Genomic DNA, 18,139 nt, shown 5'->3' with positions numbered 1-18,139 from the left:
AGCTACAATAAACTGGTTATCAGTGCTGCCATTTGATACCTGCAATCTGTTTCCCTAATACAGGAACTGTATGGACTAGGCATTACTGCTACTGTCGCAAGATATGGCAAGTATACTGCTCCCTGGATTGGTTGTATTCCTGATATAAACTACATACATATCGGTATCCCTTCATCTACATTATATAGGGGTGCAGGGTAAGTGCTAGTTTACAGAAGATTACTAGGATACAATGTATTCTTCTATGCAGCTCACAGGACAATCTATTTATGACAAGATCACCAAGTTTATTCTGTATCTGCTGAAAATGTTCCGATCTAAATATAAATTTAAATAGAAATCAAATGCGGCCACCGCATCTGAAGTTTATAGACTATAGGCTGCCTTTTCGACTATAGAAATGAAAACATTTGAAACAGCATGTTGTAAATTTTTCTCAAACACATGAGTTTATAATAGTTTATGTGGTTTTTGTGTGGTGAAGTCCATTCATTCTAAAATCAAATGTTAAAAGCAAACAAAAGTTCAAACAACATTCCTTAAGCCATCAAAAATCTACTAGTGCATACTCAGCTTTATGCATGAATTTATGGGTAAGGTTAGCTCAGCCTTAGGGTCAAGGGTTAGATGGATTCAATTATTGGTTAAGTTAAAGTAAGGTAATTGTTTTGAGGTAAGTTTTAGTCATTATCTAAATGGAAACTATTTTGGTTTTGGCTCAGTTTTATTTTACATTATTTACCATATTAATCGGCTTAAAACACACACACACACAGGCTTATAACACGCACCCTAATTTTATAAAGGGAAGTTTCAGGAAAAAAAAAAACGTACATTATAAATAAACAACTTTAAAGCAAAATAAGGTTCAGTGCCCATCAATGCTGCCTTATCAGTGCCCATCTGCAGCCTCACCATTGCCCATCATTGCAGCCTGATCTGTGTCCATATGCTGCCTGATCTGTGCCCAAATGCAGCCTGATCTGCGTCCATCATTGCAGTCTGATCTGTGCCCATATGCAGCCTGATCTGTGCCCATCATTGCAGCCTGATCTGTGCCCATATGCAGCCTGATCTGTGTCCATATGCAGCCTGATCTGTGCCCATATGCCGCCTGATCTGTGTCCATCATTGCATCCTGATCTGTGCCAATATGCAGCCTGATCTATGCCCATCATTGCAGCCTGATCTATGCCCATCATTGCAGCCTGATCTGTGCCCATATGCAGCCTTACCATTGCCCATCATTGCAGCCCGATCTGTGCGGGATTACACAGGGGTATCTCCTGTGTACTCGGTGCTCGCAGTCACATACAGTCCCGCCTCCTTGGCCGGCTCTTATGATAGACAGAACACTGGTCCAATCCTGGCACATGTGAAGTCTATTCTAAGAGACGATCCAGGAAGCGGGACTGTGTGTGACTGCAAGCGGCACTCTCCCCACCCCCTTCCCCTGCAGCCACCCCCTTCCCCTGCAGCCAGGTACAATATCAGCATATAATGCACACACACGATTTGCCCCCTATTTTCAGGGAGGAAAAGTGCGTGTTATACACCGATAAATACGATATGACTTGAACTGATGTTTATATCTTTTTTTACTATTATTTATATAAAATTTTGTTTTATAGATAATCTCAAAAAAAAAAAAAAGAAAAGCAGAAACTGATTGCTTTCAGAATCTCTTCCTAATTCAACCTCTGCTGGCTGAATAGACAGGGAGTGAAATTCCTATGACTTTAACTTAACTACTGAGTTTAGAAAAAAACTAAATATTATTGTGCACTTTTTCATATTCACCTGACTATGAACATCTTAACCTTAATAAATATTTACATATACACTATATAATATATATTATAGTATGTTTATACATATACTGCAATTAATTGATATATCAAAGGTGGGAACAACAAAATTTAAAATGAAGGTATACTGGACAGCCACTGAAATATCTAGTGAATATTTAAAATGAACAGACACACCAAGAGCAGTTTTAATAAAAATCATAAAACAAAACTTTACTGGACAATAAAATACATAAAGTTACCTTAAACGTTGACTCAAACATACACTCCTATTCCCAATATCCCAAATAAAAGTCTCATAATACTTAACTCTGGCAACAGCTTGCACTCGATATCTGGACCAGGACAGTGAGGAGGTTTTTTTGCTGCATGCTTTCCTTCAACAGCTCCAAAAAACGAACCTCCTTTCCCCCATGCTAGATACTCTATTTATAGTCCTGTAGACCAGAGACCAACTACAGGATGTATATATTCCTGCTGACCACTCACAGGTTGTTTTGTGAGTGATGTCAGCAAGACATGGTTGCACTTCCCCCCAAAACCACATGGTCAGTTGGATATGCGGCAAAGCTCACCAAACCACCTGTGGGTGAGAGATATTATTACACATGTATGGGAACATTTGTCATGAATCAGATAAAAAATATCCACAACTGATACAATCCACCTGTTGATCCCATACATAGGCATTCATTACAATTCATGCATTTCTACTTCTCGTAAGGACCTAGTTTTCCTCCATGCTTTTTTTTCCCCCTATATACATTACGCACATCACACAATTCATAGTTACAAAAATAGGCCTACAACATGCACAAGCTAATTATCTTCAAATAAGCATGTACAATGTGTATGCAATAAGTCTAAACTGCTTATCAAGTCTAAAGCAGACATGTTGTTCCTTTTGTGTTCCAAAAACAACTCTCCTTTGTTTGAACACATGCTTGTTTCAAAAGTCCTAAACATCTCCCCCACATACTTCTTGTTACATGTTTAACTCCTAAACCAATCGGACTGGTTTATTTGCATATCAATGAGGGGAACCTAGCTTCTTAACCCAGAATCTAACTAACAAATACATTTGCTATAAAATCATGAAATATCCATAGCAACATATTCCACCTCTTGATTTTTATAGAATTTGCATATGTCTTAAGGCCTTTCTAAAGGAAAGGATGAAATAACCCCCCGTATTGTAAATGGGAGGAAGAAATTCACTTTTGACTCCCGTATTTTCTGGGCAATCAGACAAAGTCCCTGGAAAACTCCAACATTCCTTTGAGCAGGGTTAGTAATGTCCTTTGCAGTCTGTGGAAAGAAAATTCCAGATGAGAGGAGTCCCATGTCCTCCTTCCTTGTACTCCTGGTCATAAGGAAATGCTCAGATGAAAGTCTACTCCAGGAGTCGGAAACCATTTTGGCTGAGAGAGCCATGAACACCACATATTTTCATATGTAATTCCGTGAGAGCCATACACTATATTTCAGGGGTCGGGAACCTTTATTTAATATTCATATTCATGGGCCGCAGCTGTACAGAGAGTAGATGGAGCCGTGTGAAAGTGCCTGGAGTCTGGTCGGGAAGAGAGCAGAGCAGGCTGGTATGCAATGAGGCCATAGTGGTGAAGCGCCTGCAGGCCTGCGAGTGATGGAGGTGAGTACAGGCCCTGAGAAAATGGCGACCGGCCGCTGAAGCCCTCAGAAGTGGATGTGAGAGGCAGCTCCCGTGGGTCCCCGGGTGTCAGAGGGGAAGAAGATCGTGTCTGTCGGGGCACAGGGAGCGGATGGCAGGTCTCCTTACCGGGCAGTGATTGCCAAGGCCCTCAGATGCACAGCACGGTACCGCAAGTAGGCCGCGGGGTCCGTAGCGTGGCAATCTGGTCACCCAGAGACGAACTCTGGGTCAGGGTAGCGGTGGGTAGCCCACAAAGTGTACCGTCGATGGGTGCAGAAAGCTCCTTGGCACCGGGCACAGCTACGCGGATGGCACACGATTGAGTGGTAGACGCGGCGGAGCTCTGGGACTACACGTCCAGTGCGGCTCACATCCAGACACACCACCCCTTTATTAAAGATTTGTCTGCGTGCCAGATGCAGCCATCAAAAGAGCCACGTCTGGCTCGCGAGCCATAGGTTCCCTACCCCTGGTCTACTCCAATTCAGCCACCATAAAGAAAGCATCCAAATCTTTCTCAAGCTTCCATCCGGTCTTCTGGTCTGCCTCTCCCATATGGCTTGGTAATCTGCTCTGCCTGCTCCACCTCTCCATGCTCAGTACCTTAAAAGAGTAAGAGACAAAGCAGATAATATATTCCTTCCACCTGTGCCAAAATACATAGCTCACTGTTCACATTTCTGAATCTGCAAAACTGTTGAAGGGTGCCCACTGTTGACTTGTACCACTTTCATGGAAAGGCATTGACTTCCAACGAAAAGAATGAACTTGCGTGTCTCTCCGTGCTGTCCTGCGAACACTAGCCTGCTGCTCTCCAATCACTCTCTAGCAATGTGCCCCATTCTATGACAACAAAAACACTTATTGTGACTGAATCTACCATTACCAACCACTTGCATTCACCTCTTAAAGCTGGTGTAAGAATCCCATCTACAGACGGTCCCCGGGTTACGAACACAATAGGGACTGTAGGTTTGTTCTTAAGTCGAATTTGTTTGTAAGTCGGAACATGTACTTTTTTAAGTGTAACTCCAGCCCAAAAAATTCATAAGGATACAGACAGCTGTACAAACCTCATTGTGGCTCTAACCCCACACCATACAGTACTGTACTAGCCAAAACTAAAAGGCTAAAAGAGACCCAGAAGGATAGTTACATTAAACATAGCTAGAAGTACAAGTACAATACAGTGGTCCTGCTCCCAATACAGAGTAATGTAATCTCACCAGTTTCCAGACAGTTCCACCAGCTTCTGCCTGTGCAGTGGGATGCTTCTGGGCAGTGTGGGGCAATCAGTACATGTGGTACATGCAGCGTGCATTGTGGCCGGCACTAAGATGGATGCTATCTAGCACAGGAGCGAGAAGAAGCCGGAAGAAGCCAGCAGTGACGTCACGTGGGCGCCGCCACCGTTCGTAAGTAGGAGTCGTTTGTCATGCCCCCGTTCGTAAGTAGGAGTCACTCGTCACGGGGCCCCGTTCGTAAGTAGGAGTCGTTCGCAACTCGGATGTTCGTAAGTCGGGGACTGCCTGTATTTCCTCTCTAGGAACCCCCACCTTAAGTAAATCAGTCCACATGTGTCTCCTGAAGACCATAGGCCTTGCCTTCCTTGTATCCGACTCAATTTGGCCATAGCTGATCAGATCCTCAGCTTCCCGCTTATGGGAAGTAACAGTGCCACACATGCTACTTTTGCTCACAGGCTTAGGGCCTTTGTCCTTTGTGAGGGCATCATTAGACTTGTTTATGAGGGCTGCACACCACTCATTCAAATCTTCAGCGCTGCCTACAGGGGTTTGAACACACTTCAAGGCCACTGCAGGTTTAACTTTGAGCCCCATTTCCTAAATCATGTGCCTTGCTTGCAGTGTCTTCCAAATACTCGGTCACTACTGCAAGCTGCTCCTTGAGCTCAGTTTGGGTATACCATTTTTCTCTGTTGTGTGATTATTGGACATGCCTGACACTCATCCAAATCATCACTATCATAAGAATAGGACACATACTCATCATCTGAAGACTGGAGCGTGTCTTCAGGATTCTATGTGGGATCTGCAATCATCGCTCTCACTTTACACTTCTCCTCTAAGACTACTCGACATGCATTACTTTGCATATATTCTTTGGTCATAACCAACATCTCTTTCAGTTCCTGCAACTCTTTCTCAATTGCTTCATTCTTCTGCACCTCGCGGTAAAGGGACTGCACAACTAACCACCCAGTAGTGGCAGCAGCTCAAATGTAAACGCAAGACCTGCGTACCAAGTTCAGTACCAAGGTCTAGATAAATTGGAGCAGTATATTTAATCAGTTCCTCTTCAATGGGTTTCCAGTACCCAGAACAGACCCATGTTGGAATCGCTTCATACTTAGAAGCTGATTCCTTTCCTCCCACTCTCTTGCTTCTTTAAATAGCATATGCATCTCTACTCTCAGGGTGAACACAAATGCAAAAACAACAATCACAATCTTTATTTATTGTCCTGGCTCAAAGTGACTTTGCTTAGGGCTTATTCAGTAAACTGCTGACTCTAGCAGCAATTCAATAATTAATCCTCATACACCCTTCATAACACAATATTTCATCCAAATATTCTATATTTAGTGACCATGCAAAATCCTGCCAAACTACGCCAGTTGTATCAAAGGTGGGAAAAACAAAATTTATAATGACGGTATACTGGACAGCCACTGAAATATCTAGTGAATATTTAAAATGAACAGACACACCAAGAGCAGTTTTGATAAAAAGAATAAAAGAAAACTTTACTGGACATCAAAATACATAAAGATTCTTACACAGAAAAGTTACCATAAACATTAACAAGACTCAAATTTACACTCCTATTCCCAATATCCAAAAGAAAAGGTCACTCAATACTGTACTTAACTCTAGCAACAGCTTGCACTCGATATCTGGAACAGGACAGTGAGGAGGTTTTTTTGCTACATGCTTTCCTTCAACAGCTCCAAACGAAGAACCTCTCAAAATGAACCTCCTTTCCCCCATCCTAGAGACTCTATTTATAGTCCTGTATACCAGAGACCACCCATAAGATGTAAATATTCCTGCTGACCACTAACAGGTTGTTTTGTGAATGATATCAGCAAGACATGGTTGCACTTTCCCCCCAAAATCACATGGTCAATTGGATATGCGGCAGCCATCTTTACACAGGACATCAAAGCTCACCAAACCACCTGTGGGTGAGAGATATTATTACGCACGTATGGAAACATTTGTCAAGAATCAGTTAAAAATATCCACAACTGATACAATTGCATATAGTTAGGAATTGTCAGAGACTTCTGTTTTGTGTTTACAGAGGCTTGGGTTTATGTGTACAGAATTAAAATCATTTTTTTTGCTGTGAAAACTAGGCAAAAATGAACGTTGCCTTCAAAAGTCTGTTTGTGTTCAGCCAGCCTGGAGTCAGTAACTCTGTCCCTCTGTTCTCTATTGGCTCGAATAATTATTTATCTGAGGCTAGCCAAATAAAAAAAAATATATATTCTTATTGTGATTGTAAACCTGCTCTGTGCAATGGTTTTGAATAAAGCAGCCCTGATCCCCTCTTCTGGGGTCCCCCGCTAGTGCTCCTGGCTCCCCTCCTTGCTGAGTGCCCCCAAAGTATTGTTATTGCTAAAGAAAAACTTATAAAGCTTTTGGGCCAATTTTATGTTCCTTTTTTTTTAACTCTTGCTATGGTCTGTGAATGGAGCAGGGGAGGAGAGAAGGGAAGGGAAGGAAAGGAAAAAAAACAGTTTACTTAGAAAGATGTAACTTAAAGTGTTACTAAACCCACAACAGTAACATCAGTCTGTATAGGCAGTAAAGCATGCTTGTTATACTCACTGTGGGACCTAAGGTGTTAATCCTCTGCATTGTGTAAAAAGGCTGTTTGATCCTGTATGCACAGATCCACCTCTTCTCCCACTGACTTCAGAACATGTCCGGATAAGAAAGAGCCTTTGGAGTCAGTTTGCACATGCTCAGTTTGGTGTGTATTGCTAGAGAGTTTTTTTTTTTGGGAAGGTGCATGTGATTGGGCCAATCAGCACTGTCAAGACAGAGGCCAGGGGTCCTGGATCCTGTTAGGACAGCCAGTGCAGTATGAAAACTCCTCCTACAAGCGTTAATCAGGAACTAATAGAAGTCACAAGACTGCTATATACTGGAAAAGAGAAATGGACAGAGGGCGCACCAGCCTAGCGCATTATCTTTAAAACAATTTATTGTAATAGACATGTATTGGGGTTTTTTTGGAGGTCTACATCCTTCCACGGCCTGCGGCAGCTGAGGATGCCCAGTGGAGACCCCTGGTGGTCCCTCATTGCTTATTGCCCGTGTTTCATAATCGTTTTGTGAGTATAATGTGTATACATGTCTATTACAATAAATTGTTTTAAAGATAATGCGATAGGCTGGTGCGCCCTCTGTCCATTTCTCTTTTCCAGTATCTTCTTTGGGTTACCACGACCCATTGAGAGTGGCAGCACAGCCTGAATTTACTACAATTTGACCTGAATCGCATTTTCCGGATACCAGCCGCAAGGCCACCCCTTAAGCGCAGGAGTCATTTGCTCTTTGTACTGCTATATACTGCTGATGAGAAAAGGTATTTAGAAGTTTATATTTACTAAAAAAAAAAAAATGGATTCCATGCTCTGTGTACTGTGGGAGATCAGATATAGTGAATGCAGGGTCCTGGGTTTAGTAACACTTTAAGACTAACAGTAAACTTAGTGCCTCTTCATTTGCAACAAAGAGCACCTCTGACCCTTCAGAACTCAGGAGCATGACTTAATAATGTTGCCATTTTGACCACCTTTAACCTGGTAACAAATATTTACAATTTCTATAAATATATTTTTACATAAACCACTCTTTCATTTCATGCAAACTACTTTAGAATTCATAAAAAATAAGTTTACCTTAGTTTTCCTTGTAGCTATATTTTCATCGGAAGACCCACTCCCTTTTCGCCTGTGATTCGTCTGGGAGGAGAACCCACCTGCTCTCTTAAAAGAAAACATTACATAGCTAGAATACATAACCAATAAACATTTGTTCAATAAATATTGGGCAACTACAGTATCTATCTATGCCATTGAAAATAATAATGATGCAGAACTCTCTATGTGAAATAAAGTGAACTTGAGCGTTGCCTAAAGCCAGTCCCAGTAACAGCTTCTACTTACCTTCTACTACTAATCTTTACTTATCTCCATTTATCTCCCAGAGCAAAGAGAAGAAGCCTTACCTAAGCCCGATATGATTGATGTCAGTGCTTACATAGGGTAAAGTCTCCCTTCCCATCCCAATGTGCTGCTGCCTGAGAGCCGATTGTAAAGCACTGGGGCTGTCATGTGAGAGAAAGGAACGTAAGTAATATGCTCCCCTATAACCAGGAATATTGGGTATGACACTTCACTCCTGACTATGAAGAAAGCAGCAGGGGTGCCAAGGAAAGGTGAGTATAAGCTGGTGCAAGGGCCAACAATAAAGCAAACCTATTGCTTTGCCCTGCATGGGTGAAGCACATGTTCACTTGAAGTGCAGTTTAAGGTTTATCAAGGTATACTCTTGAGAACACATATGTAAATGGGTCCTTAAGAATATACATATTTAAGCAATATTTGTTCTTAACTACCACCCACAAAAAATATACATGTTTTCATAAAGTATATCATATAGTACCTGTTCAGTAATGTCTTGCATCAAGCTCACTGTCTTTCTGTTGTCAGTTATAATCTATGATGCCAATCTGATGAATAGCCATGCTTCTTCAATTCACACTCAGATTTGCAATGTTTGCCCTAGAGAAGATACATAATCTTTAGGGTGATCCACGCCTTTCCACAGTTGTTTTTTTTAAACAGTATACTTCTGTTAAATGATATTTTATAGCAAAGAGATTAAAAACCATTCAGACTCATTCTGAAACCAAGCTTTTTATACTTTTTATCGACCTTCTGGCACCTGCTCACATCTTCCATGTATGTTCAGAGAACCCAAGTATCTCCAACACCAAATGGCTCTCCTTTAGAGATATTGATCATTGCTTCTAAAGTCAAACCCTTCCTGTACCCCTTCATATTGCCCACTCCTGGGAAAAAGTGAAGTTTCAAGAATACATGATTTAAAATGAGCTAACTACATAGTTAGGCCCCTTTCACACATGCTGTCCGTTTGTCCGTTTTTCAATCACCCGTTGACAGATGAAAAACGGACATCAATGTATCTCTGTGTAAAAATGGATGACAACAGATGATCATCAGTTAACATTCATTTTCATCCGCTTCCGTCAATGTCTGTTTTTTTGAACGGATGAATGCCCTATTTTTCATCCGTCAAAAAAACGGATCGGACGAAAAACGTATGACAACGGATGAAAAACAGGTGACAACGGATGAAAAACGGAAGACAACGGATGACAATGGATGAAAAAAGGATGATAACGGATGAAAAATAGATAACAACTGACGAAAAATGGATGAAAAACGGATAACAACTGACGAAAAATGGATGATTACTGACGAAAAACAGATGAAAAACGGATGCAAAACAGATGAAAAACGGATGGAAAACTGATACATTTTGGCGTGACTGAACTGATGAACTGAACGGACTGTATGCGTGAAAGGGGCCTTTGTGTGAAAGGGGCCTTAGGCCTCTTTCACAGGGGCGTTCCGTATGTCTGTATATAACCCCATCCGTTTGCGGGTGATATACGGACATAATGCATGTCAATGGGATTGTGGATGTCAACGGATGACCATCCGCTGACATCCGATTTGCGTCCTTTCCGTTCTGTTCCGTTTTTTGGAACGGAACAGAACCCTATTTTTTCTTCCGTTTAAAAAACAGAACGGACGCAAAATCGGTGTCATCCGCTGACATCCGCAATCCCATAGACATACATTATGTCCGTATATCATCCGCAAACGGATGGGATGATATGCGGACATACGGACCGGATGACACAAGTGTCATCCGTGTCCGTAAAAGAAAAAAAAAAAGTGTGAAAGAGGCCTTAATCTGGTTGCAAAAAGACACAAGTCCATCCAGTTCAACCAACAAACTAGCTAGTAGTAAATACATATTTTGTCATGACATCACATAAACCATGTTCTGTACTAGAATCCCTAAAATGTAAGGACCACCAGACTCTATAATATACTGTATATTTGTATATATCATTTTTTTTATTAAAATATTTAGTTCTAGAGAACCACAATATACTATTTAATTGAAAGAGTGCTGACACAGTGAGAGTAGCCAGGAGATGTTCACTTCAGTCCACAAATGCTGTCATCCACTAGCCCTTCTAAAAATTGCATGGGTTATGTGAGGGACAGATTGATCCAATTTAAAATGGTTAACCATTTTATTTAATGCCTAATCGGATGCAGAAATTATTTTTCTTGGGGTGTTGGCACTGCACAGATCCTCAGGTGGACTTTATTCAAATTTTCTGGTCCGACGATTGTTATGTATTGGTCACAGATTCTGCAAGTCATCACTTCAGTACCACTAATCTGGTGCCGCAGGATGTGGGGTTCTGCCTCCTGGACTTGGTTGAACCACTAGCTTCTAAAAAGGTTACAAGGGTACTTCTAAGTGTACTATCATATAATGCTAGAAAAGCAATTGTCCTGAATTGGAGATCGGTTGCTCCCTCTTCTTTGCACAAATGGAAATCTCTTGTTAATTCTGCACTTCCTTTGTATAAGGCTGCCCACAATGGCTGAGGATGTCCGATTCAATTTAATAACATTTGGGCCCAGTGGCTTGAAAACCCTGACACAGTGACTGACCCCTGAGTCTTCCAGATCTCTGGGACAATACTCTGGTAACTGTAGACCCCTTCTGTCTTTCTTATTCCAAGAAGAGCACTTATTCCGGTGTGGACCCCGTCATTGAGGTGATTTTTTTTTCTTGGGAGAGTGCATGTGATCAGCACAGGACCAATCAGCACTGTCCAGACAGAGGGTCGGGGGTCATGCTGCCTCATAGGACAGCCAGGAAAGAATGAAATCTCCTCCTACAAGCTTTAACCAGACACCCATAGAAGTCAAAAGACTGCTATATACTGCTGATGAGAAAAGGTATTTAGCAGTTTTTATTTACTAAAAAAATGGATTCCATGCTCTGTGTACTGTGTTTATATTTATTACAATAATTACATTTTCATGTTCTGTGTACTGTGGGAGATCAGATATAGTTATTGCAGGGACCTGGGTTTAGTAACAATTTAAATAAGTTTGATGTTTCTAAGGGTCCTTTCACATGAACGAGCCGATCAGATCCGCCTGTCAGTTTTTCAGGCGGACCTGATCGGATCCTTAATGCATCCCTATGGGGCAGCGGATGTCAGCGGAGACATCCTGTCCGTGAAATCCGGACGGATGGAAACCCTGTTTTCCGTCCATCCAGCGGATGGGATCAGATGGGATCGGATGAGAACAGACAGGCGGCCCATTCTCCTCCGATTCCCCCATAGAGGACAGCGGGGATCTGACAGCTCTGTCGCTCAGCGGGGATCGGCGGATCGATCCCCCCTGAGCAGAGAACGGACCACGCCGGACGGCGCATCATGTGAAAAAGGACCCTAAGAATTTGGGTGAAGGAGAGGGAATATATATTGTAGCTATGGGTCTTGAGATAGTTGTAGCTTAGCACTAATGAGGGGATGTTGCCTCAAAACCTCTGGTCTCTTTTCGGTCAGCCATCAAAAAGCCAGACAGAGGGAGTGAGGATTGAATCTGTTTTAAGTGTATCCAGTTGGAATCTCTATTAACCTCCCAGGCAGTATGATTCTTTCGGATTTTAGGTGCTGAAAGCGGTACCATTATTTTGCATGTCATTCTTAAGAATGAGCAGCCCAAACCAACTATTTACATATGATTTTTATTTACTGTGCGTTCTTCTTTATAACATCTCGGGTATGATAAATTTTGAAACACAAAATCATAAATTATAATATAATAAAAAACTATAAAAAAGTTAAAGTATGTACACACATATATATATATATATATATATATATATATATATATGTAAATACGTATATATATATATATATATATATATATATACATATAAAATGTCCAGTAAAACTGCAGGAAAGGGCACTGGGGGGGCAAACTAATGTGATTTTTTTTTATTTTGCATTCATATTTTGCATATGCATGCATATCAGTGTGTTTTGTGTGGTTTACATTTGAATTTGCCACCGGTTCCACCCCCCTGCGAACGTCACATCGCAGGAGACGGAAGCCGGGGCAGGGAGAGGATCAGGAGGAAGATCCGCCGCTAGACACCGCCGGGACACATCGCTGGATCCCAGTGACAAGGTAAGTAACCCCGCTTTCAGGATCCAGCGATGCTTCTGGCGGTACCCAGAGTGTGGCTCGGGGTTACCACTTTTGGCTCTGAAATTTAACCCCGAGCCACGCTCGGGAATACTGCAAAGAAGGTTAAAGCAGTAAAAAAAAAAGGGTTTATTAAAGCACCTGTTAATAATTCTGTTTCAGTGCAAGGCCACAAAATAAAGTTGAGGGTCCAGAAGGTATACATCACTTTAGGACAGTTTAGGACAGATTAAAATAACATTTTTAAATCTTGACTTTTTCCCACCTCAAAAAAAATCAAAGATCAATTAATTTATTTCTGGAAGCCAGGTAATAAATAGATAGGGTTGGTAGTAGATACAACATTCTGGGGAAAACATTAATTTTAAAAATACTGTTGCCACCTAACCAGGTGAAAGTGTGTTCTCCCAGGTCTTGTTTTATAATCTGTAGTAACAGTGGGAAATTAAAGTCATTTACATGGTCAAGGCTCCTAATGATGTTATAAAGAAGATTTATGTGACCCATCAGAAAAATAAATAGTTAAATAGCTGAAACTGTTTTTGTAAGTCTATATAATGATTTCTGTTCCAGACTTTTTCATACATCTGCAAGCATTATTCAACAAGCACTACAGCTCATGAAATGTAATATCTTGTTAGGCTGATAAGTTGGGCCATTGATAGATATCACACCCTGTAAAACACACACTTCTTTTTGAGGTTGACAAAACTACATACAAACCACATCTCCTTACTCGCTGGAAAAGAAGTACTTTTCTTGTCACTTTCTGGAGTTCAAGCCGCACAAGCTCAGTCTTACAGGATGGGAGATGTTTGAACCATATGTTTGTTATCAGCCACATTCACGAATCCACAATTCTTGGTTTACCTATTTCATTCCTGGAATATTGTAAAAAGATAGGCTTTGCCATATGTTTCTGAGTGCAGTACCCAGATGTTATGCTTTAATTGCTGTGTAAGGGACTTTCCATCAAATTTGCACATTTTTTTTTCATGGGTGCATCATTTATAATAGTAATTTGGTAGATATATTAACCTGTAAAAATTATGTTCAAGGAGTCTCTGAAGAAGTTTTAAAAACAGCCCTTATAGGGTTTACATAGCATTTTATTCCTAACTCAATTAACACCGGTCACACGCATATACAGTGTGCATACGTTTTAGGCAGGTATGACCAAATGCTGTAAAGTAATAATGCTTTCAAAAATATGTATTTTAATTGTTTATTTTTATCAATTTACAAAATGCAAAGTGAGCAAACAGAAAATAAATCAAATCAATATTTGGTGTGGCCAACATTTGGCTTCAAACCATTATAAGTTCTTACACTTGCACACTTTGTACACTTGCACAAAGTCAGGGATTTTGTGAGATTAGAGTTAGATGTATGATTAACCAGTTCTACCATGTAGGTGCTAATGATCATCCATTAACACAGTCATTAACTGAAAAAGAAACAGCTGTGTAGGAGGCTTAAAACTGGGTGAGGAACAGCCAGACTCTGCTACTAAGGTGAGGTTGTGGAAGACAGTTTCATGTTACAGGTCATAGACCATGGCAAAATTGAACACTGCACAAGACACAAGATAGGTATTCTGTATCGGCAAGGTCTCTCCCAGGCAAAGATTTCAAAGCAGGCTGGGGTTTTAAGATGTGCTGTTTAGGCTCTACTGAAGAATCACAAAGAAATGGGCAAGACTGTAGATGCAGTAGTCTGCCAAGGAAACCTAATGCAGCAGATAAAAGACACCTCATGCTTACTTCCATTCGACTTTGGAAGATGTCCAGCCAGGGTCAGGCACCAGCATGCAAGCAGGTCAAGCAGCTGGGTGTCAGGATGGGGGGGATCTAAACAAACAAAGTACCCAGGGTATAAGGAGCCTCTAAGTGCACAGCTTTATTTCATGACTGATCGCTTCTCCATTTGTGAGTGCATTTAGATCTTGTTTTTATGCTACACTTGCAGGCTCCTTTTGTGCTGGGTTCTTTGTATGTTTTTCACAGCTTGAGGGCCCATTCACACTATAAATCGCACAGGAATGCATTGTGCGTTCCTATGTGATTCCTTTGCACTCCAGGTGCAGTGCCGTGCGATTTCAACCCATTCATTTTATACATGCTGAAATTGCACTGCACCGCACATGAAAATAGTGCATGCACTACTTTTGGAAACACATTGCAACTGAATCGCATGGTACTTCTGTACCATGCGATCTGGTGAAGGCAAACACACTGCATTTGCGACCTAGGTTTCCGGTGTCAAAAAAATTGCACTGACACTAGCTGCAGATCACAAAGGCAATGCGTTTGCAATGCAGTGCGGGTAATGTGCAGTTTCCCACACTGTGTTCTAGTGTGAATGGGCCCTGAGAGAATTTCCTGCTCTACCATCCCGGGCTGCATAGGACTGTTTTACAGTTTTAGTCCTGGTTCATAAATATGCACTGCGGGAAATGCAGGGATCCCTGTGCATTTCCTGCACCGCATATTTGTGAACCAGGGCTGAAACTGTAAAGCAGTCCTATGCACCCCGCACAGTTTTGCAATCTGCTCTGGGAGCCAATTAAAAATTAACAACACTCCAAAAGCAGGTCACAAACCCAGTGTTATCTGTTTCCAGTACGGCTCAAAAAAGGTGCATGTGAATTGCACAGGAATGTGGTGGGGTTTCTGTACGAATTCACATGCGAGCTATAGAGTGAACCCAGGCTCACTCACTGTGGTTCTCTGCTGGAGCTACCTGCGCCCTTATCAATTGGCTGATACTGTGTTTTCTGCTTTGGCAGATTGGTACCCTTTGACTTATATATTTTATAGAGAATGGATTTATTCTTATTGTATTCCTTTTTCAGTTTACCTTGTGGATCCTAGCGCATTGGAATTTTTTTGTGTATTTTTTGAGGCAGTTAAATCTAAAACCCCAGCCACTTGCTGGATTAAGGTTGTCTTCTGTAGCACTCTCCTAGATAGGTGTTAGGAAGGAGAATAATTTTCTCTGCCTGCTTAACAGGGGAGAAGCAGGCAAATTATAGTCTGCTCCATCTGCTTTTCAGGGGAGCCTGATAAGTAGTTATGCCTGTTGCATGTGTCCATGTGTGATTCATCTGGGCTGAGGGAGTGTCCCCACTGTATCCAATAGGGGGCATGTTGGACAGTGGAGGAAACCCACCCAGTGACACACCAGCTTTGTAACTATCCCAGTGGGTTGGCACAAACAGTGGTGCATTCAGGGATATGTTATAAAAGCCAAGTTACATGTGACAGGGTGTCTTTGGCAGGAAGCCAGGTCCCAGGAGGAGGGTGACGGCTGTCTCTACTCCTGTTTGCTGTGGAAGGTGGTCACAGGTGGTCGGCCTAGTGAATCAGGAGTGTGGACCTGAGCCAGGCGGTCTAGGAAAGCTGACAAGTGGAGTTTGAGGCAGAGCAACCTTAGGAAAACCAATGTCCATGAGTACCGGGAAGCTTGCCAGGGGTCTGCCCAGGAAGGGGGACCGCTCCAGTGGAGTGTCAGGTGACAGGGGCTAACACACACAGCAAGTGAGAAATGGGGTGCCAAGTTAGACCCTGAAGAGTAACTTAAACAGGATCATACTTTCTATCTTCACTTCAGTGGCAGGGTGAAGCAGCGGCCTTGCCGCACACACTACAGTCAGTTGTCTTCAGAATTGTGCATAGTTCATAGTTGGAGTATTGCACTCATCTCTTCTCCCATCACAGTTCTAAATAAAACACAAAAAAACAAATCCACTGGACTGTTCATTGTCTGAGCATTTAAAGTGACACGTTTCCACAAACTATTGCTCTGGGTAACCCAGGGGAATCCAGAAAGTGCAATTCTATGCAGTCCTCTAGGGGGCAGTGCTACACTTCCATTCCCTAACACTGTGCACCTGTCCTCTAACGGGTGAAGTGTGGAAGTTTTAGTCCACCCCACCTGCCAACTGCCCGAAGCCAGTGATGCGAAGCAGGTAATGCATAACCCCCCCCCCCATTACACACTGAACCACAATTAAAGTGTATGCTATACAGGGGTGGGTCAGCGGGACGGTGTCATGGAGAGGGGGGGAGCAAAATGCACCTTCTCCTGAATAGACGAAAATCCTTGCACCGACCCTGTGTTCAGCAGTACCATCAACACAGAACTGATGGAAACCAGTGGGACCCAAGTACACCCATCTACTGCCTGGAGAAGTCTGACCAGAAGAGGTCTTCATGGAAGAATTAGTGCCAAAAAAGCAATACCTCTGATGTGGAAACAAGGCTAAGCTTCTCATCTACACACGAAAAATATAGGAAGTGGGGTGCAGAAAAATGGCAGCATGTGCTCTGGACTAATAAGTCAAAATTTAAAACATTTGGCTGTAGCAGGAGGCAGTTTGTTCACCGAAGGGCTGGAGAGTGGTACAATAATGTGTGTCTGCAGGCAACAGTGAAGTATGCTGGGGGTACCTTGCAGATTTGGGGCTTAATTTCTGCAAATAATGTTGCAGATTTGGTCAGTATCAATGGTGTCCACAATGCTGAGAAATACAGGCAGATACTTATGCATCACGCCATACCATTAGGGACGTGTGTGATTTGCCCCAAATTTATTCTACAACAGGACAATAACCTGGAGAGCCAATCTCATTAAGAACTATCTTCAGTGTAAAGAAGAACAAGGAGTCCTGGAAGTGATGGTTTCCCCCGCACAGAGGCTTCATCTCAACACCATAGAGTTTGTCTGGGATTACTCGAAGAGACAAAAGGATTTGAGGCAGCCTACATCCAGAGAAGATCTGTGGTTAGTTCTCCAAGATGTTTGGAACAACCTACCTGCCGAGCTCCTTCCAACTATGTGCAAGTGTACCTAGAAGAATAGATGCTGTGCTGAAGGAAAAGGATGGTCACACTAAATTTTGATAAGGATTTCTCTTCTGTTCCTTTACCTTCCATTTTCTTAATTGATAAAAAATAAACTATTAACACTTCTATTTTTAAAAGTATTCTTCATTTACTGCATTCTTTAACACCTGACTAAAACTTTTGCACAGTACTGTATGTGGCAGCAGGCTGATGGGCTTTAACACCATGCTGTCACATATATGTGTACAGCTGACATTGCCGTTTTGTGTTTGATTGTTCTGCATGGTTAGAAGAATGGGTGCAGCAAAGCCTAGATAATTGTGAGAGTAGGGTGATAGAGAGGGAGGATCAAAAAAAAAAGAAAAAGGTGTAGAGGTGTAGTGAGAGGAAGCACACCTCCGTGGAAGAATCCTCCTAACAAAACTCAAAG

The 18,139-nt window shown here is 42.0% G+C and overlaps 1 protein-coding gene across 1 annotated transcript in view; it reads right to left on the bottom strand.

Moving 5' to 3' along the window:
* The window catches only part of LOC309549640 (uncharacterized protein), a 136,308-nt gene that overhangs the window by 75,661 nt on the left and 42,508 nt on the right, over positions 1-18,139 (bottom strand). The window contains exons 2-3 of the mRNA XM_082250022.1: positions 9,186-9,304; positions 8,420-8,506 (exon numbers count right to left, since the gene is read on the bottom strand). Of these exons, the coding sequence (XP_082106148.1) occupies positions 8,420-8,506; positions 9,186-9,206 (108 nt within the window). The 5' untranslated portion in view covers positions 9,207-9,304. The remainder of the gene's footprint in view (positions 1-8,419; positions 8,507-9,185; positions 9,305-18,139) is intronic.

Source organism: Pelophylax lessonae (genome assembly GCF_965119305.1).
Source record: "Pelophylax lessonae genome assembly, chromosome: 3".
NCBI classification, from domain to species: domain Eukaryota; kingdom Metazoa; phylum Chordata; class Amphibia; order Anura; family Ranidae; genus Pelophylax; species Pelophylax lessonae.
This window is presented reverse-complemented; position numbering and strand designations above follow the sequence as displayed.